Source organism: Buteo buteo, chromosome 9, assembly GCF_964188355.1.
Source record: "Buteo buteo chromosome 9, bButBut1.hap1.1, whole genome shotgun sequence".
Classification (NCBI taxonomy): domain Eukaryota; kingdom Metazoa; phylum Chordata; class Aves; order Accipitriformes; family Accipitridae; genus Buteo; species Buteo buteo.
This window is the reverse complement of record NC_134179.1, coordinates 17,049,147-17,071,381: the sequence shown is the minus strand read 5'-3', so window position 1 is coordinate 17,071,381 and position 22,235 is coordinate 17,049,147. Positions and strand designations below refer to the sequence as shown.

The following is a 22,235-nucleotide window of genomic DNA, read 5'->3' as shown; positions in this document are numbered from 1 at the left end:
GTGTAAGTTTTTCAAACCCAGGAGCAGTTTTACAGCTGTCAAGATGATACCTATTCTTCTTTAACTAGATTAATTTTATATTAAGTTCCTCCTTTCAAGGAAGCTCAGTTGCATCGTGAAATTTGCCTGAAACCATTAAACTAGCTGTCTGTCTTTTTACAATGTGTTTAAAACTCGGAGGTAACACACTTCATATACAATATTTTTTGTAGAAATGGGGAAGGCATGCAAAAGATGTTCTTATAATTACTAAGTTGTCACACTATATTTAATCGTGAATATGGTTAAAAGACACCCACAACACCACAATGTTCTCCTGTTGCAAAGAAAACCTGCTTTGCTATAGCACCTGATGAGATCTCACCAAGGAATATGAGGTAACGGTGTGATTCTGTGATATGAATCTCACCTGTCAATGAAGAAAACATGTAAGAAGCTTGGAATCACAGAAAGACCCAGGTTGGAAGGGCTATGGCACCTCTGGAGGTCATCTGGTCCAACCTTCTGCTCAAAGCAGGAACAATTTCAAAATTGGATATGGTTGCTCAGGGGTTCAGAGAACCCTAAGAGAGCACATCTTTGTCTTTGCTTCTGAATTTTTACTTCTCAAGGTGAAATATAAATGCAGAGAAGCAGTCATGAATAACAATATACACACTGGATTTAATTGAGTGGTTGGTTGATTTAATTATCTGAATAGGTATCCAAATGATTAGACTAGTTGCTAGTAGCCTCTTAACTCTTTGAGACAGTAATTTTTAAGTTATCTTGGGCCAGTTCATTCCTTTATATACATTTAAAGCTAAATAAAGTGAAACTGCATAATTTTGAACTTGGGCATCCTTCCGCTGCTCTCTTCTTCCACGATGCTGTGGTACGTTCCACACTCATTAAAGCCAATGCAAAGAATGGAATTCATTAACTTATTGGGCTCCAAGTTTAGTTTTAGAGACATGCTGTTTTCTGGGGAAAGGGACAAGATTACATCAAAGAAAAATTTTGGATAGTGATAATTGGGCCTTTTACCAAGAAGTATTTTATACTTCATGTATCATGTTAATTTAATGTCTCCAAGACAAGGTCCATATATCTTTGTTTTCTTACTTAAATTCATTTCTTAACAAATTAGCTTCAAAAAGCTTTAGCTTTTCTTGATTGTAAAGCCACAGAACAAACACGTAAGATTATCTTGTTGACATCAATCTGGAAAATCTAGAAAAGGGAATTAAGTGATACTGTTGGTATATAACAATACAGAATTTTAACTTTCATCATGGTACTTGACACATTCTTAATTCTTTGAATGGAAAACCACAAATACCAAAACAAACATTATATCTGACCAGCTGAAGCCCTGTTTGTGATATCAGCAATATGTTTTCTGAATACCAGAGATCTTTTCCAACTCTTATGCTTTGCAGAATAGTTTGCCTGGAAAAAAAAATACAAAAAGTGAAAGGGAATGGGGGAAAAGCACCCAAAGCACAATGTGGTTTTGATGCCTTTGAAAACGTTACTGGCTTTTCTTCAACAGTCTGCAGGTATCTGCATAGGTCATTGCAAAAGCAACTAGACATAAGCCATGCTAGGAGCTTCAAGATGTAAGCGACTATGAAATAAGAGGAAGAGAGCACACAATTGTTTCTTGCAGAGTAGAGCCAAGACTGAAGTTAAAGAGTGCGCGCAAAAGTTGCAGGATTGACGGGGGCAATTAATATACACAAATATAAACTCAGAGCAGTGAGCCTAACGAAGGAGCCAGGCTTTCCAGACTTTATAAAGCCTTAAGTTCTTCATGCTTCTGCCAAATTTAAAAGAAAAAAGTAACTACATAGACTCTGTATCTCTTCCTACAATGAAAAGGGAAAAGACAAAAAAGCAAGGCCATGACGCAACTGAGTATTCAGTGTTCAACAGCCTAAGCTTTCGAAGGGAAATTTTCAAGGACAATCACTAAACGCCATTTTAATGAAGGACAGGATTTATCCTCTAGTATTCAGCAGAAATGCTGTAAGCTGGACCAGCCAGCAAGAACTTCAGAATAGATAAAATTCTAGATAGTCTAGCTACAATATCCATAAAACGCCAATTTCCACCGAAAAAGAGAGCTTATTAAGTCTCTTGTCTGGAATCAAGTTTGAGCTTCTCCTTGCTAAATATATCATATGAATGTTAATTTTAGACTGTTGAGAGCTCATTGATTTACACTTTCCAGTAATAATTTTTTTAGTATTTAAAATATGGGAAGAGACCAATTAGTATCACGGACACTACACTGTCAGAAATAAGAACACTGTTAAATAATGCATGCAACAAATTTTTATACAAGTAGTAATTAGATTTCTAGGATTACTTGAATATTATAATAGTCATTTCATAGCTGTTACTATTATTAATTTTAATAATAATCTCAGTTAACTGGAGATCAGTCCCAAAAGAAGCATCAAAAAATGAGTTCTCATATATCTTCATTTTCACTAATATATTACATTACAGGAATTATGGAGTAAATAACAAAATGCAAGTAACTTCCTAATGAGTTACCAAAAAATGACTTAAAACTACATAATAGTGTCAAAAAAATTGATGCAGTCTGAGTTGAGGGATGAGGAGCTGCTGGTCAGGTTAAAAAACTGGCTTAGTTAAGAGACAATCTTCTTAACGTGAACTTTCCTTATGTGAACCTACTGGATTTTCTGCCCCCCCCCCCCCTCCCCCCCCCCCCAATCACAGAGAATTAATTGATATCACAGTATTCAAATGCTGATGATCACGTACAGCATTAGGCCACTGTGATGGTTACAGGGACTCAAAGCACCAGATTGGAGATAAAGACAAGACTGCTTCATGGTTACTTATTATACATTTGTGTATAGTGGCTCTGAAAAATTTGCAGCTAACTCCTTCCTTGGAAAGATGACAGCACAACCCTTATTAGAATTGCTCATTGTCGTGGTTTAACCCCAGCCAGCAACTAAGCACCACGCAGCCGCTCACTCACTCCCCCCACCCACCCAGTGGGATGGGGGAGAAAATCGGGAAAAGAAGTAAAACTCGTGGGTTGAGATAAGAACAGTTTAATAGAACAGAAAAGAAGAAACTAATAATGATACTGATAACACTAATAAAATTACAACAGCAATAATGAAAGGATTGGAATGTACAAATGATGCGCAGTGCAATTGCTCACCATCCACCGATTGACACCCAGCTAGTGCCCAAGCAGCGATTCCCTGCCCCCACTTCCCAGTTCCTATACTAAATGGGACATCCCATGGTATGGAATATCCTGTTGGCCAGTTTGGGTCAGCTGCCCTGGCTGTGTCCAGTGCGAACTTCTTGTGCCCCTCCAGCTTTCTCGCTGGCTGGGCATTAGAAGCTGAATAATCCTTGACTTTAGACTAAACACTACTTAGCAACAACTGAAAACATCAGTGTTATCAACATTCTTCTCATACTGAACTCAAAACATAGCACCATACCAGCTACTAGGAAGACAGTTAACTCTATCCCAGCTGAAACCAGGACAGTCATTAAAGAAATACATATCTTAGGAATGAAATGCCAACAGAAAATAAGAAGAAAGAGATGGGAAAGATGGAAATAGATTGCCTCAACCTTTAGCCCCATGTCAGGAATTTATTCTGCTTTTGAAAACATTTGGTTTAGTCTTCTGACTCAGATTTTCAGAAGGCTTTTATAATCCTTCAGTAGCACACCTGTCAGTTAATCCCTTGTTATAATCTATCTTGGATCACCTCACAGGGAGAAAAGCTGATAGATATGGTCCCAGCCCTCTGTGGATTGGCAGGATGAATCATTCTTTGGATACTGAGGAGGATGCACTGGAGGTCAAAACAGCTGTGACATGAGCTGGCACTAGACCAAGGGACCTCTCTCCCCAGATAAACACAGCAGAGCAGAGGATCTGTGATACCTCCTTGCATCCTGCCTTGAGAACATATTATACGCTTCTATTTCCTATACACACTGCATACTTTTCTCTTTTTTTTTTCTTTCCTTGCTTTCTAAGTTTGCTTTTCAGAGTCTTCTTTAGCAACACATAATAAATTTAACCTTGCAATGGTTTGCCATGACCAAGCCAAAAGCTACAAGTAAGCATAAGTGGCCTGACTGTAAAAGAAACAAGTCTTACTCCAATGTAATAAAGGTGTTTAAAATGTGGTGAAACTGTGCGTTTCCACTGCCTAAATCACTGCAGACATTCTGCACCTTCATGGTTTTTGGTCTTTTTCTTTCCCTTTCTCTCTCTCTGTCTTTAGAAGAAGTGCAAATATACATTCACGACAAAATCTAAGAGCTGCCATTATCTTTTTTCTCAGAAAGGACAGATGATATCATTTATAGTGAAAGTCAAGCTAAGGTAAAATATACAGCTATACTGATGTAGAGACAAAAAGAAATAGCAACTGGAGATATCTCTTAAAGTTTTATCTATTCCCCCTCTTTCCTTCTTTTTTCCTCCCTTAAGTTTAAAATAACATTTAAATACTTGCTTATGTTGCCAGAGAGCAGCTTACATTGCCAACATAAGTATCTAGGAACAGAAGCCAAACCTTGTATTACTGTGAAATCACAGTAAGAAGGTAACAAATAGGTGTGCATAGACTGTAACATCTTCAACTCCTTCCATATGTAGTCCACTCCATAATTATCTCTCAACAGAGTATTGTGACAGACATGAAAATTCCTGTCTTCTCATATCCATCTGCAGAGCCTTGTTTTAAATTTGCAGCTTGTAAGGTTTGTAGCACCTTATCAGACATCCTTGTTCACTTTGCAGGCTGCAAACACCAGAATTTGTGGATAGTTTCTTAAAGACATGATAATGAGGTGCTCTTCCATAAAATCTACTGAAGAAAGTTGCCTTTTTTTTTTTTTTTTCTACTTCTGGCAGTACCTCAGACATAACAAGATGGTAATTATGGGGAAAGTGGATGTGTAAACGGTGATTCACCATGTATAAAGTGAAAATCTGACACACTAAAGCCTAAAATAACACTTTTTACCCTCTAGACTACAGATTTGTCTGTAGGTTTATTTTTATCACTTTTTAATTTTATTTTTTTTTAACCAGATAGTAAAATTGCTTTGAAAAAGGCAAAAGAGACAAAATGTAAGAAAATCCCTAAAAATCTAGCTGGCCTACAGAAAAGCTGTGATAAGGTTAAGATTGCACTCTTGCTCATGTTTGAGTATTGTTGAACAGCTACTGAGGATCTGTCGCTTGATACACCAGGACCTCCCTAATGATATGGGTGTGACGCACGTCCTCTGTTCTCCTGAAGCAGTTTTGTTCATGGAAACTTCAAGTTCTTGATATCAAGGAAAACATTTATTGCAACAGAAGAGAGTAACCCAGGAATCCATGGGGATATGAGTCTTTACAACCTTTGCTTTATTAGACTGATCATCAGTTTATAAGCATATTAGAGGTGACAGGGGTCTCTTAGGAAAAGATAGCACCTCCTTTTTTCTTTTCCAAAGTGCCTGTCGGTAGACCCTTACTTGTTTTGCAGTCCTTACAAACATTCAGCATTGGTTGCTTTCTACTTAATTTTTTAAAGATTTAATCCCTCATTTGAAGCTATCAGACTTCTAAAACAAAGATCCTTCATGAGTGCATTTGTTGCCAGCACTCTTTAAATAGGAGCACATTAAAATCAAAGTTTTGACTCCTGGCACAGTGCCTTAATGGCAAATGGCCTTCTCGGGACTTTAACTTGTTCAAGCTGGAGCATCCACAGTGCTATGGGTGGAAATGGAACATCAGGAAAGTGTTTGGGGAGGAAAGGCAGACCTTTCTTCTGTCCAACACCCTTCTCATGAAAAGCAATCTGCCGTTTGCCAAAACCTCAGAAAAAGGCTTGCTTGCTTCTTTCTTTCCAGTTTCCTTTTTATGGGAGAAAAGGAGTGCTCTGCAGTGATGCACACAAGAAAGGATTGCTCTCCAGAGAAGCGTGACTGCTCTCTCCTAATAATAATAATAGAAAAGGCAAGCAATCTAAGCATTTACAAGAATTTGGAGCAGAATGTAATCCAGATTCTTAAATTGGATACACTCAGTTGATCTCTTGGAAATTTGTCCAGTTCCATTTGGAGGTGAAACTCAATTCTCAGCCAAGGGTTTCTGAAGGGACAGCGTTTTTCGTATGGATCTGAGGTGAGAAATCAAGGCTGTATGTTCCTTCAGTAACATTTTATTGGGATAGCCCAGCGTTAACTGCACAATACCTGAAGCAATACTAATCAGCTAGGCCACCAGGAATGAAGTTGATCCACTTGCTTGTCTAGACGCTAACTTTATCTAAAGGAATGTGCATGTATAGAGGGGACCAACCCAACAAAATCAGGAAGATGAAAGCATAGCTTTGCAGGTTATTGGTGTACTTTACACCTCAAACACATCACACAGCATAATTTTAGTGCTGCAACTGCTATCAAACATTCTTGAAAATATTGACACCTGAAGCAGAGTTGCCTGTTTAATTACTACTCTCAGGCAGTATGTCTGAGCATCTGGAAAGAAGGCAAGTATTTTTTTCATTGAGGAATAGAAAGTATTTATTAAAATGTAAACAGTAAAATCAATGAGAGATTGTGTTCCCTAAACAAACAAAAAAAAGCAGCATCAGAAAAACAGAGTATTTTAGCAGAAATGTGTCTTAATTCATTTCCAAAGGTGAAAACAGCAAACAATTACTGAAAAAGCATCTGCCACTCAATGTTTCAGTAATGCCACAGCTTTCCAGTTAAAATCAATGCTTACTTGAAGAAGAGCTTCTGTTACCTCAGGAAAAGAAAACCCAAGATTCCTACCAGAGATCCTTTCCAACTTTACTGACTTTAGGGAACCATATTCCTCACCTGCTGAGACCTTTTCCATTACCTAGGCCAATTCTAAAATAAAATGAACTATTATTTGTACATTCCACTTACTAGTAATTACTAGCAATTTCCACATGCTTACACCATGTCTTGCCTGGTTTTGTAAACTAATAACAAAAATGTGTCTATGTTAAAGATCAATATATAAGCCAAAGAGTCAAGAACCGAAATGCAGAGCCCCCCTGAAAATTCAAGAGGGGGACCTGAACTAAGGACCAAGGCAGAGCTTTATCTGAAACCAGATTCACATCCAGTGACTTCTAGTGTTTGTGGAAATGGCATCTGCACGTTCTGCAATAATGAAAGTGCAGTTCAAGTAGAAAAGGATACAGCACTTAAGGTAATTTAGATTCTACTTTCTGAAGCCTAATTCAGATTTACAATCATCAAACAATCAATTTTAAATAAAAGGTCTTTGAAAAAGAAGAAACAACCCTAAATATTCCTGTCACTTCCCTCTACCCCCCCCACATCTGCAGTATCTGTCAAAACTCAAATTATTTTATCTAAAAATTACTATTTGTTATTTTCACACAGCAGCAGCTATTGTCATACTATAGTGTTACACGATGACTGCATTTTTTTTAATTTATTGCTGCTTAGCATGTTTCTTTAAAACCTTTCAATTGTACTAGGAATCCAACCTACCATCATTTGTATGCATTTATTGAAGCTTAATGAAAGGAAAATCAGCCTACATTATTTTTAAATGAAAAATTATTTTTGTCCTCTTGTAATTTGCATGTCCTCTCAAATTTCTCCATATTTTTTTCTAAATATTGAACAGCTTGTCTTTTTCCTCCTTCAAATATCATGCCCACTTCTTCCACAATGTCAACCAAAAAAGCAGCTATTAGTGATGAATTGCCTTAAGATTACAACAAAGCAAGTAACAAACTTTTATAATAACCCTTTCCCTCCAGTTCTTCAGGCAGTATTAATTTGCCTGTAAATTTATAAACTAAAAATGTGGAAGCACCACTCAAGGGAGCTAAAACAACTTCATGTTATTCTAGTAAGCTTGCTTGAAGAAAGCATACTTTTTGTCCAGTCTTGGACATTGGGGAGTCTTGCTTGCTTGCCTTCTGGATGGAAAATTTTGCAAAAACCCTATTTTTCCCTGTTGAAGCCACAGCAGTGTGTTTAAGAGTTACTGGAGCTGCAGAAGTGTAATCCCAGTTGTGGGTCTCAGCTCACAGGCTAAGGGTTGCACAAAAGTATCCCACTTAGCAGCACACTAGTATCCAGTCACAGTCAAAGGCTTTGGGTCTCTTGTTATTTAACAGAGGATAAGTAGATTCATAAGCCAAAATGACTGATGAGATATCTGATATGAAATATCACTGTTTAAATAGTAATAATAGGAAAAACTGAGTAAGCAGTAAGCGACATCTAAGGTCTTACTTACCATAAATTCCTGTTGAAATACAGGGAAATGCCTGTAAAACAAATGAAAGAAAAAAAAAAAATCAGTGGGATTTCTGTTTGCTGAACTTTTTATCAAAACCAAGCGTATTTTTAAATGCCTGTTTTTCAACACTCAGAGTTTATATATTGTAGTCTTCATTCTTACGGCAGTCAATTCACAGGCATTTTCATACTATATGAAACATATTCCATATGTTTTCCTTGCTGCCATGTTAATAAAGCTGCATTCTTTTTCTCATCTTGAGCTATGAGCAACATTTGAACCTGGAATCATTATTAAAACTGCCTTTTGAGCTAAAAATTAACACCATGAGCTAAAAATTAATGCCATAAGCTAGTATGGTAGGGAAAAAAAAGACATATTCTCTAGGTAGAGTTAGACAATGTTTCTTCAGTAGTAAAATAAGCTTGGCCAGCTTAAACCCTGCCCTCCATGGCCTCTTTGCCATGCCTTCGTTCATTATAACCTCCTTCTTTGTTTCAGAGCCTTTCATTTTTAACCTCAGTTCTTTCAGACATGTGGTTTATGGTGTGACCCAACACAGCTGTACTGGTACAAGTCATAGGCTTGCAAACTGGTGCAGGGAGAGGAACTAGAAGATGCTGGGTGAAAAGAAAGAGTACATTCTGGGGTCAGCTCAGACACCAAAGAAAATGCGTCATGCAACAAGAGATGGTTATAGACACTGTGCCAGCAGGAACAACAATTTATGTTTCTCCTAGCTGTACGTGTTGTCTACAGATTTGCATTTCTGTGAGCCAGAGTCAGTTTTCCACCAAAAGAAACCAAAGCTGTATTGCCCACAAGGCTTCACAAGAGAGACAATTTTCTTTGTGTGCAGTTGATATGTGGTATCACCTTTGCCTCCCGCCTCTGGACTGACAGAAAACACAGCTCAAAGGTACAAGAGCACCTGGGACCAAAGTCTCAAATATCCACCCTCAGGCTCCCTCCAGATCCCCTGGCAATGAGTCATCATACAAAAGAAAGGAATTCTTCTTTAATTAATCACACAGGAAAACATTATTCAAAGCTAATGCTTGCTTTATATTTAACTAGGGAATTAATTAGGGAATGGTGATTAAGAAAGGAGAGGTCTAATGGAAAGAATACATCCTCCCCTCCCCTCTGAAAATACTTAAGTAAAATAAAGTGAGGGAGAAATACAGTGTCATTCCTTCTCACAATCTCTACAACTTACATCCTGAAAAATACCTAGCTTTGTAGTTTGTACCCAATAAATAGCAACAAATCAGCTCTTTAAGGAAATGGGGGGGGGGGGGAAGCCCCACACATGGTTACAGAGCTCAAGCTGAGGTGGCAACAGAGGCTCCAGCAATAAGAGAGAGGCATCAAGGATGATTTTGTCCAGTTTAGCAACAGATTTTAAAATTCACAACTATTGAAGTTTCACATGTTAAGAGATAATTTCTCCAAACAAGTCTTTTATTTTCCATTCTTTTCCACAACTTGAGTAACAGCACGTGATTTAGATACTCTTATTGGTCACGGGGAATGAGTAACAGAGTATTCAGGGTTCCTTCTCTTACTGGCCCCACAACTCTGGGCAAGGGGAAACAGTCCTGCAGCACCTCTGAAATCCCGTCAGTCCTGCAGCTCCTTGGGCAACACCACACATGGTACCTACAGTAAGCAGCACCACCACTGATGACTTCAGATCCCCATGCATGTGGCAAAGCCACCCACCTCAGTGAGCACGAGCTGGGGCAGCTCTGCAGCCCCTGGGCAGCGAAAGAGCACCGTGCACCAGCTCCCTCCATGTTTCTGCAGATTTATCATCTGTGCAAAGCAAAGGGTATATGGCTGATATGGCGTCCAAGCAAGATACATCTACTTAAAGCCCTGATGGTGATCTTGAGGTATTTACAAGACCTGTCAATGCACTATGGGACAGGCTCAGCACACACTGCCAAGATCTCGCACAGCAGCTGTATTTATTTGGGCCCCTGGACCTGAGTGCCTGAAGGGAACGGGCTCTAGGGGACTGGGCTTCCTTTTCAGCTTTGCTTGGAGAAGACCAGACAACTGCATTTTCAGCATTGCATGGCAGACACTTGTCGCATTTGTTCATCTCCATTCACAGAATACGCTGCTCTGAGGCTGTTTAGCAAGCTTTAGCTAGCAATTTGTGTGTTGTGCGTGTTTCTTAATACCTACTTTAAAATTACTGTGTAGACACGTCATAATCATTACCTTGCTTTCAGTTTCTGTCATGCAGCTGAAACACATCTGAATGGACCTACAAGAGTGTGTAAAATCTCATCAAGCTCCTTCCAAATACCAGTCTGTGCGATAACTTAGATGAGCTCTGCCCTCTCCCTCATTCAGAGATGATCACAGCATATAACCAGCAGATGTAATTTCATAAAATGTGACAGTGCTTTTATTCATTCAAGGAAGGCCCGTGCCCGAGATCACATATCAACTGTGTTTCCTCTTGGCTCCTAGGGAGACAATTTAGTCTAGATGCCAGGTTGAAATTACTGGCAGAGCAGTAATGGGGAACTCACAGCATGGATATCAACATACTACAATACTTGGCTTATGGACAAAAGATGTTAAGGTTTCTAACCTTTTCTGTGCATAATAATGTCTTAATTATATATTTGATTTCAATAAAAAATTCAGTTTCACAGTAGGAAACATTCATTCCTATTTCCACAATAAAACGTTTCTCATCTTAATTTGTTGCCGAAAACTGCTATTTATTGACTAACTAACCTTTAATTCCTTTGCTACTGAAATAGCGTGTTTGCTTTACTTCGGGGGTAATAAGAAATGCTACCCTGACAGCACCCAAAAAGGATTACAACTCTGGAGTGAAACACAAGTAAGAACAGTGAAAGCTTCCTACTACTACACTGCTGCCATCATTTAAAGAAAGAGGCCAAATTAAATCAGCTGTATGAATACTGTAAGACTGAAATTGATTTAATTCCTGTAGGAGAGGATGTGGGTGCTCAGGCTCTGGTACTTTTTAATCTAATGTTTCTTTACTAAGGCTACAGCAGCAGTGCTAATTAGGATGAAATGTAATGGAGTTTCATGAGGAAAATTTACAATAGTCACCATGCGGAGGCCAAGTTGGACTCTAAGACATTTAAATAAGAGGGACCTGGGTATTTAAATACTTAAGGGCTTCTCTACAACAAGGGGTTCTAGTTCACACTGAGCTGCAATGTATTAACTGTTGTACATTAGATGAATACAATTGCTATGTCTACATGACCAGATGCCTCCTACTGCCATCCTAATAATTGCCTCCACAGAGCAAGGACTTTCTTCAAATTAAGTGCTTGCCATTCTGCACCAGCATCCCAGTGTGATTTCTGCCATGACCAAGCCACATATAAGGTAAGCACTTTTCTTCCAGCATATAACAGCAGACAAAAATAATATCAAACACAAATTGAGCTTTCTCTGATTTTACTGCATCACCTCACGAAGTGGACCGACTTATACTCATGTTTGAGAGCCATTCCTTCATACAACTTGCATTACTGAATCTTCACAAAGAACTCATGAACTTTTAAAAAAGTCGTCGTTTTTACTAAAATTGCAAGTAGAAACATTTTTTATCTAATTGTTCAACAAAGTAAAAAATTCTTAATATCTCTGGGTTGAAGATAGTTAAATGTGTTACACACAAAACAACCAACACAAGCTTCTCCAGCAAGTTCAAAGTAACAAACATTCCCTCCCCCCAAAATTGGCCATATACTTTATACTTTGACTTTTTTCTTGGTCACTCTCCTTGCTAGCCAGGGCCTGTGCCACCACTGTAGGAAAGCTTGCAACTGAACAAACCTAAGGATGTTAAAAAAGACTACCATTCTCAGCATCTTGGTCTGGAGGAGCTGAGGAGCAGTACAGGAGCCTCCATGCAGCAAACATCCTCCATGTAGCCCCAGTGCTCCGTGACCTATGATAGAGGTCTTCTGCTAGAGGAGGAGCAGATAACTGACACTGGGAAAAGATTTATTCAACAAGCAGCTTGCTCCTTTGTGATCTCCAGAAGTTGCCTCTTCATCTCCCTGTTCTTTTCCGTAATCTGAGGTAGCAGCCAGCCTTTGCTCGATGAAGATGATGCCCTCCTCTATCAGCTCAAGCTGGGCTACTTCCCTTCCCCATCATCTTCCTCCAGAGTCTGCGAAGCCTCATGCGCTCCTGAGCTGCCTGCCTTTATCCCCTTGACATTGCTAGGGGGTTAGCTGTCCACAGCCTCTCTTTCTGACCTTCTCCCTTTTATTTGCCAGCAAGTGGGAAGTTGCCTTGGGTCTTGGTTTTGAGCACTGCACCAGTGCAATTTTATTTTCCATAGCGGCCAAGAAAATGATGTGCAGTTAATTCTCTTTGCCTGTTGTTTTATGGACCAAAAATAATTAACTTGCCTTCCACTTTGAAAGGCTATCCCTACAGCACCTTAGCAGCATTAAGAAATTGCAGAAGCACTAACACCCAGACCAAAGAAAGACCCAAAGCTCTAAAAACCTACGTGCCAAAACACTCTCCATGTCAGATAAGCAGAAACTTGAGTCCTTGCTTCAACAGGACACTGCCCCACTCCTGCCACTCAGAGGACCTGACCCAAAACTCAGTCAAACTGCACTCTCAATAGTGCCTCCGTTTATTATTTTTAAAGTTGGACTTGAGTTTTTTGGTTTTCAGCTTCCTTCATTTATATCAAAATATTACAGTAAAATCAGTTCCTCTGTGCAGTAGTCATTCTTGTCTTAAAAGTAGTACCATGAGCACCTTTGCTAGATTGTCTTACAGTTGGTGATTGCCTCATGAACTGAAGCGGCAGGTGAGTGGGCAGAGAGAAAATTGCTTGTTTAAGAACAGCCCTGACAACACTGCTCTGCTGTTATTCAAGAGGGTGAATGCCAGAGGGACTCTGCAGAGGTAAAGCAGAGGGTTACAAGGTAAAACTGCATTTGTGGGAACGAGCTCTGCTGCATAGAGTATAATACGGGACTTTTCACACCTTAAAGTTTCCATGTGTGTTTTCAAACAGTTCACTGTAATGTAAATATATATTTGTAATAACTTTGTAGAACATCACAGATTAATAATGGTTTCATTGGCACTTTAATGCCTCTGACTTGTCATGTCCACTTTAAAAAAAAAAATTATTTACTGCCTAAAGCCTATGCTTTCTGCCAGAAAAAATCCCACCACGTTCAGACAGCATACTGTGAATATTTTTTAACATGCAACACCAAAAAACTGTGGTATGTACATCATGGCATTATGAAGTGCTGTTATCAAGACTGCAGCACAGGGCTATGAAAGCTAAGTATCAGCTCAACCACAAAGTAAACTAATTTAAATGGTGTAAATTGTTTGAATAATGAATAATTTATTTTCATGACAAGATTTTACGATTTGAATCTAGTGGGTGGTGAAGAGGTGTGGTGGGGAATATAGTGGTGTATGTGTATCATTTGGAGCACATGGTCGAGGTGCTACAATGGCAAGGAATGTACAGGACCTTAGCCAGGAAATTGGAAGATGCAAGAGAGCTTGGTGTGTTCGACATAAGGTGTTTTTCATTTCCCTTGTTTGGCTGGTGATGTGCATTTTGTAGTCCTTACCCCCCTCTAGGTATTTTGAGACGAATTACGGTTGTCAAGCTGGAATATGAAAAAGCAGAGAAGGCATGGTCCTGGATGAACTTAACCTTTCAGTTCTTTTAGTGGCAGAAAATTACTTTTAACCATGAGTTGCACATGCTCCAGACCCCTTGTAATCATTATTTTCCATGTACAAGAAGAAGGATTCAAAACTGGAAACGCTTCAAGCTCATGCATGCCCATCTTGGCAGCATCCACCTGGGCAGCTGGTACACACTAACATAACATCAGGTGTGCACAACAGTACCACTCGTCAAGCATTTCAGTGCAGCATTAACATCAGTAGTCCCATACCCGCTTTAAATTAAATCATCTCCGTTGTGCGGACACTGACTTGTGGTATGCAACCGCAAATAGCACCATCTACACCCACAGTTCAACAGGAGAATAATCTGTAGAGCTCAGGGACAGTGAGAGGGATGTAAGAGCACTAACGAGCCATTCCTAAGTCTAGCATCAAACAGTGCAAGTTAGCACGAGGAGAACCAGCAAATTACTGTTCCTTTCCCATTGCCGTGACTGTTAAAGAGTCTGCCCTAACTTAATTTCCGTGAGCCTAAACAGTCTGAATGCAGTTGTAGCACTGTTTTTCAGTGCTCATCAACTAACTTCAGTATCAGCTACACTGGTATTCCTGTTGATCAGACAAAGCTCCTAAAAAAATTGGGTGCCTTAGATGCTTTTCAAAATAACATGTTCTATAAAATCACCTAACTCCAAAAAGCACAATAAACCTACAAACTTCAGGGTCTATTGTACCTCTTAATCTGCACAAAAACTATACACAGGGTAAATACGTATATACATGTTTAAGATATCAGTAACATCAGCCATTCAGAGTCAAGTTTCGCTACTTTTACTAGATCAAACTTATAAACCAAACAATTTCATAAACCACTAACTATAATACTATCCTGTTGCCTTTTAAAAATCCTTATACTACTATTTGGAAGAAAAAAAAATAAACAAAGTTATGTTATTTCCCAGTCAATCTCCTGCCATAAATTCTGTATTTGTCATCATTCTGAACTGTAATTTAATGAACAACAAATTTTGCAAGTAGCTATCATTCAAGGAAAACTTATTAATAGAAAACTCTAATGCAATTCTCTATACTGAAAATGAAGGGAAAAAATTAAATGGAAGAATTGAATAGGAGAATGTTTAAACTCAGTTTTCATTACGGACCATATTAGCATGTTTATTAATCTGTCTTTAAAGAATACAAAATTAATTATTGCCTCAAAAGTGAGTCTCTTGAATACGGCACATCACACACAAACCTTTAGGCATTCACATGAGCTTCCTCATTCACACGCTGGCAGGTTCATGAGCTACAACATCCAGCTGTTCAGCACAGTCAGAAACACTAGGCAAGCAAGTGCCAAAAAAAAGTTGGGGGGAATTTTCTGGTAGCCTCCAGCTATTTTACATGCCTAAAAGTTTACATGCCAACTACATGAAGATTCTCAAAGGATGCTGATAGCTGACAAAATGCTGGTCAAGCAACTGCAGTTGAAGCTCAGATTCCAAACCAACATGAAACATCCTTTCTGTATTGTGGCTCAAGACTTTTCTACGCATCTTCATTTACCAAAATGTAAGTTAATATTGCATAATCGAAGGACAATGGGTTTAGAAAGTGACACACAGCAGTAATTAAGTTTAAAATAAAAATCTAATGGCTGGATGGCAAATGATTATTGAGAGAGGACCTGTCGCAAAGCTACTGAAAGCTGATTGAAGGACTGCTATTTAGTAAAAATTATTTGCAACAAGTGCATAGACAACTTTACTATAACTCAGAAAACACAGAAATCCAAAACAAATGTGTGTCAGTTTTTCAGAGGATTTCCACAAATTTCCCCTGCCTGTCACACTTAAGGACTGTTCCAGATAAATATTTACCACAAAGACTGGAATTTTTCTTTAAGTCTGTTTATTTATACAGAAGGGCAGTTACTGAAAGAGGCCACCTGAGAGGTTAGAAGGGCCAAAAGAACAACCTTAATATTTCCTGTTAACTGAACTAAATAGATCAAGGGGCTGTGGAGGAGACTCTTCCTCTGAGGACCTGTTTGCCACAAAAGCAGCAATGTTCTCATTGTCAAATTGTGTGTCTCATCTCACACAATGAGTGATAATTTTGTTTAATTTTTACTGAAATAATTAAAAACTTCAACCAAAGAACATTCATTCAACAATGAGAATGAGGAAAAAAAAAATACTGAGGAATCACTACCAAGATTTACAAATCATTTTTAGCAGCTGTGTATTCTAACTTTATATGAGTTTAAAATAGATTTTTGAAGACATTGAAACCAGCTGCTACAATGAACTATGCAAGATAGTAGAGTACTCTAGTATGGAATTAACTTAAGAAAATTCACTACTTGAGGAATTCTCACCAAATTTTTATTTTAAAATTTTCAAATTTATTACCTTTCAGTAATTAAAAGTAATAGCTCAATTAACTGCCTGGATAAAGACCTGGACTGAAAGTTGGTCAAACAATTTATTTGATTTCCTCAAGTACATACTCAGTTGTGGGGTGGGGGTTGTCTGGTTTTTTTCTAAACTATTTGCAGATTTGTAGTTAGAATGAAAAGTTTGTAGGGGAACTACAGACTAGCAGTTTGGTACACATTTTTAAAAATCAGAAACCATTTACATTTAGAAATCCTCAGAAATGAAATTGTATGTTTCAGGCAACTGCAGAATAGCTGAGGTTGGAAAGCACATCTAGAGATTGCCTAGTCTAACCCACCCACTCAAAGCAGGGCCACCTAAAGCCAGTCACCCAGGACCATGGCCAGTCAGGTTGGAATATCTCCAAGGATGGAGACTCCACAACCTCTGTGGACAACCTATTCTGCTGTTTGACCAACCTCAGAGTAAATAAGTGATTTCTTATTGTAGCATTCGCTACATATCAAGGTGCCACGCTTAGATCCCTGGTCGGCCCGGACCAGGGAAAGAGACAGATAACACACACAGTGTGAGCGCCAACTTCCGCCTTTTATTGCGCAGTTAATTCCTTTTATACTAACAAGGGGAGGTGGGGTTACAGGTACATCACAAGGCTGCGACTAACCCTCTAACTTTCCGTGACAACGCGAGATCTTCCGAACGCCGACCCCTACATCTTATGTTTACATGGGATTTCCTGTATTTCAGTTTGTACCCATTGCCGCTTGTCCATTCAATGGGCACCACTGGGAAGAGGTGCTCATTTTTACTCCCACCATCAGGCATTGATACATGTTGATAACATCTTGCCGCTAGGCCTTCTCTTCTCTAGGCTGAACAGTCTCTCAGCACTTCTTCCTGTGAAATACAGTCCAAGCCCTTCATCATCTTCGTGAACCTTCGCTGGACTTGCTCCAGTGTGTCCATGTCTCTCTTGTACTGGGGAGCACAAAGCTGAATAGAGGAGAAGGATCACCTCCCTTGACCTGGTGGCAACAGTCTTCCTAATGCAGCCCAGGAGGCTGGTGGCTTTCTTTGCCTCTAGGATGTGTTGCTGGCTCATGGTCAGCTTGTTGCCCACTGGGACCCCCAAAGCTACCTCTGCAGAGCTGTTTTCCATCTGGTCACCCCTCAGCATGTACTAGTGCCTGGGGCTATTTCTTGCCAGGGGCAGGACTTTGCATTTCCCTCTGCTGGACTTCATGAGGTCCCCTCTGCCCCATTCTCCCACCCGTTGGGGCGCCTCTGAAAGGCAGCACACAACCATCTGCTGTATCAGCTGCTTCTCCCAGGTTTGTATAGTCTGAAAACTCCCTGGGGTGCTTTCAGCCCTATCATCTAAGCGAATAAGAAAGATCTTTAATACTATTGGCCCCACTATCGTCCCCTGGGGTACACTACTAGTGACTGGCCTCCAGCTGGACCTTGTGCCACTGACCACAACCCTTTAATCCCAGCAGCGCAGCCAGTTTTTGGTCCACCTCTCACACAGAAAAAAATATAGACAGAAACATAATAATTGGGTTTATAAGACAGCATCTGCATAGTATGTTCAGAAGCCACTGCAGTTCAAACACCAATTAAAGGAGCAAAAGCACAGACGATGATGAGGAAAGACTAAAACATCAAATGAGAACTTAGAACAGATTTAATTTTTAAAAATGTTTTTTCTTTCTATACCAACCCATGCCAAAACAGGCTTGAAATGAATGACAAACTGATTTTAAACCATATCTGTGATGTGTTTTTTAGCCCCAGCAGAGAACAGTTATAAGTTTCCTTCATGCTGAAGAGCAAGAATTAAAAATCCCCTTGCCTTTTTCAAAAAGAGAAAGGGACATTTACCTACACGCCCCATATTGCATCAGCTTCTTGGTACTGCAGAGCATGGAGCAGTTGCCAGGTTTGCCTCTAGAGTCCCTGAACTATCAGTGTCTAATTATTTTGTCAAGAAGAGCTTGAATATGCAACTTCTTTCACAAGAACAACACAGATACCGCCTTTGTTACTTTTTTAAATGGAGGATATCAACTATTTTCAGAAGACTAATAATACTGTTTAAGCATACTCATTTCAAAAACACCTGTTATCTTAAGGGATTCCATTTCTTTAGCCAGAGAGGCCATCTTCACAGCAGTGTTTGGGCATTTCACCCCCACTGGCATATTTCTGCTCACAAGATACTGCAGGATCCACTGACCTCATCTTACGTGTGTATTGCTAAGAGGAGAGCTAGGATCAGCTTCATCTCAGTGAAGCCATTTTGAAGCTGGACGTCTGGTCTAAGGTTCGCTCTACACTTAATAAAGAGGGTAATTCAGCTGTTTCAGGTGAAATGAATGGCTCTCATGGGGAACCGCTGACTACAGAGTGAAGCTAGATACCTAAGGTAAATTTAGGTGAAACCAGTCTCTCCCTGAGCACAGGAAATCATACATGTTTGCCAGAAACAATATTCAGGAACTCTCTTTCTCTTGAATCCTAACCATAGGAATATTCTTTCCATTGATTCAATATAAAATTACTTCTAATGAAAAATGATGGGCCAGACTTCTCCAGCTTCATGAGATCATCCTGTATGGTAGTCAGCCTCATGGGTGTGATGGCAAAGGAGAACTTAAAACAGTCCAGGAAAAGGTCTGTCTGGCACAATCCTGCCTCAGACAGAAATACTCACACGCCAGCACTGAGCAGGCACCTCCGGGCCAGTGAATAGACTCTGCTTCTCAAAAGGGTTTATTAAGAACTACACAGCATATTTGGTCTTGTGCACTGGTCTCATTTCCAGGAGCACAACTGTGAAAATCAGATCTGCTGGCCCCAGCATAGGCTCCTGGTAGTCCAGGGTGATTTCCACCCCAGGGGATGCAAAGGCTGAGATACACATCGTGCTCAGAAGACAACAGACATTGCAAGCCTGGCCTGAGCCCATGCAGGCTGGTAGGAGGACATACCTAATGCAGCATTAGCATTTCCAGCATACAGGTCGTTATACTTACTAATACATTCTTAATGAGCTCAGATTTAGTGTGTAGGGCCCTGATCCAAATCAATATTGTGTCACATCCACAGATCAATACTAGCTTTACATTTATAATATTTTCGAATGAAAAGAAAAAGGAGTAAGAACACACAAGACTATATTAATATAAAAACATTTGAAAGAGATTCAGCAACAGAAGTATTTACTGACTGTGGTGACAATAACTGCTTCATCCTTAACACTAGGTTAGCCTGTCCTTACTGCTTCATCTAAACCAACATACCCAAGAAAATAGCACTGCACCTTTACTGTGGTCTGATACAGATCTGAGCCAACCTTTCAAGAAAAAGCCATTAAATGACATTAATGCAGTACTGAGATCATTCTCTGACAACCAAGAATAATGAGGTAAATTAAGGGCAGATGGATATTGAGGCATTCCTCTAAATGTCCTTAATTTTGTAGGTTTTAGACATACTGTCTCCTGAACCTCTGTGCAATTTTAGTTTTACTATTTGTGATATTTATAGCTCCCATTTATATAAGTAATATGTAATTTTAATGCAGGTCTAATAGTTCCAGCTGCCATTGACACAGATTGTAAAATGAAAAAGGGAGGATACCTTGTTGAATAAGATGCTATTTTATTTCCTTCCTGCCACCTTAGCCACTGCAATACAGTGGGTTAATGTCTTATTTGGATTCCAACCTTGTCAACACATCAAAGATCCTCCCAGGTGAAGAGGAGCAGGGCTATGCAATTGATCTCCCCTAACCTGTAACGTCTGTGTCACTCTGGTCCAGGGTGAGCAACTGAAATGCATGTTTCTTTTTGAGAGAGGCAAGTGTGCTGCTGATTGCCTTGAAGAAGTACATGATGATGAAAGGTATGAGACAGGAGTAGACCTTGGGAAATGTCAACGGAGATCACAGTCAAAATTGTCTTCTTTATCCAGAATAAATAACAGCAGTTGTGGATTACGCAACTGTAATTCTGTTGAGGAGAGCTGGTAACATAAATCATGTTAAAGATGACTTGAGACTTCTTTTAAAGACCAAGGAGGTTATTTGTATTTTTTAACTTATTTTCTACTGTTCCCAGGCATCGTCTCTACAGATGTTTCTATAGCTATTGTGAGTCCCCTCAAAGCAGTATTTTTCTCCTCCCTATTTATTTTCTGCTGTCACCCCACTCTAGCTTTTTCCTTTCTGTCCTTCCACCCTACCCCAGATGACAGATTGCTGCCATCCGCCCAGTTCTGAATTCACTGCTTCCATTATCGCGTCCCTTACAGCTGTGGCACATCTGTTTTCAGATCCACTTTACAATTTTTCCTAAGGCCCTGCCTCGCTTTCAGCATTGCTGGCACGCGTGTGCAAGAAGAGCAGCAGCTACAGGAACCTCGTCACCATCTGTGTCTTGATTCAGAGCCATTGCAGGCAGCAAGAAAACCTCAACTTGAACTGCAATCCAAATCCTATTTCTACCATTTTTCAAACTGCTGTCAAATGACACAAATAAACAAGTTAAGCTACACCAGTATTGCCAAAAACAGGTCAACAACTTGGGATACCTCTTTTCTGGTACAGTGGGGTTGGTTCAGAAAATGGAAAACAACACACTGCCTGAAAGAAGGTTTTGGAAAAATCAGTGGCACTGGAAAATGAGGAGTCCTGAAGAAAGGCCAATCCAGGTTTGCAGGTTCTGACACGTTTCCTCATTCTGAGTAACTCCAACAGTGTTTCTACCAAGTTGAATGAATCTGCATAATGCTTCACTTGGCATCAGTAAATGTGTCAGGATATGTCTCAATAAAACTTCGATGGCAATGAAAGAAAGGCCATCACACATACTGGAAGGGTAAAAAAACCTGAAAAAATATGTATATTTTCTCTAAGTTCTTCCAGCTTTCATTCTGTTACAGACATTTATTCTTTCTCTCGATAGGTGCTGCTGCAAAAATACAAGGTTAACAATTTCAAATGGAAGTGTGACTTTAATTTTTTAAGTCCTCCTGTTTAATATAATGATCCAGACAGATATTTGTATTGGATTCAAGTAACACTTAATGCCTTGTCAAATTCTTCCTATTTTCAAATGTTTTGTATAGAAATAACTAGTACATATACTTTTAAAACAGTAGAAGCAGCAAAACTGGAGAAAAGGCATAAAGATTTCTCTCTTTTTTAAAACACGTATTTCCCAAATGAAGAAAACTGCACGGAATAATCCAAATGGAACAGAAAAATATAGCTATCACTTTGATTTCCCTGTCTTTTCTGGTTGAGTTGCCCCCAGATGCCCTTTTCATTTTTTTAAGAAAGCATATCAAGATCCTTGTGCTGTTGCTTTGATTTTTTTTTTTTTTTAAAGGAAAGACAGACATGAAAAGGTCTAAACCACAGACACATTATTATTCAAGAAACATTATAAGGAACAACCACTTGCATTACTAATACTTTATCATTCATGCAAACCATTTAGTGTGAGAGACAACACCAGCATATATATATCTAAACAGCTACATATGCCAAAGTGATACCAGTTCTGGAGAACAAATACAGCACACAGGGCTGGGGAGCGGGGGGGGGGCAACAAAAAAAAAAACCACAAAAAAATCCCAAAGCAGTGAGGAAAATTAATGAAATTAAGAACTTGCATCTGTAGATAGTAAAGGTTTAAGAAACTGTTTTACAATTTCATGTTTTCAAATACTTTGAAGGGAATTAAGAAATAACTGAAAGGTTGTGTACCATGTGCTATGGTAAAGACTGTATAAAAGAAAAA

At 39.3% G+C, this 22,235-nt stretch overlaps 1 protein-coding gene across 4 annotated transcripts in view; it reads right to left on the bottom strand.

The window, feature by feature from the left end:
- Positions 1-22,235, bottom strand: part of MACROD2 (mono-ADP ribosylhydrolase 2) — a 910,189-nt gene that overhangs the window by 288,894 nt on the left and 599,060 nt on the right. For all 4 annotated transcript variants that reach the window (XM_075035490.1, XM_075035491.1, XM_075035492.1 and 1 more), the window contains exon 7: positions 8,318-8,348. In XM_075035490.1, the coding sequence (XP_074891591.1) occupies positions 8,318-8,348 (31 nt within the window). The remainder of the gene's footprint in view (positions 1-8,317; positions 8,349-22,235) is intronic.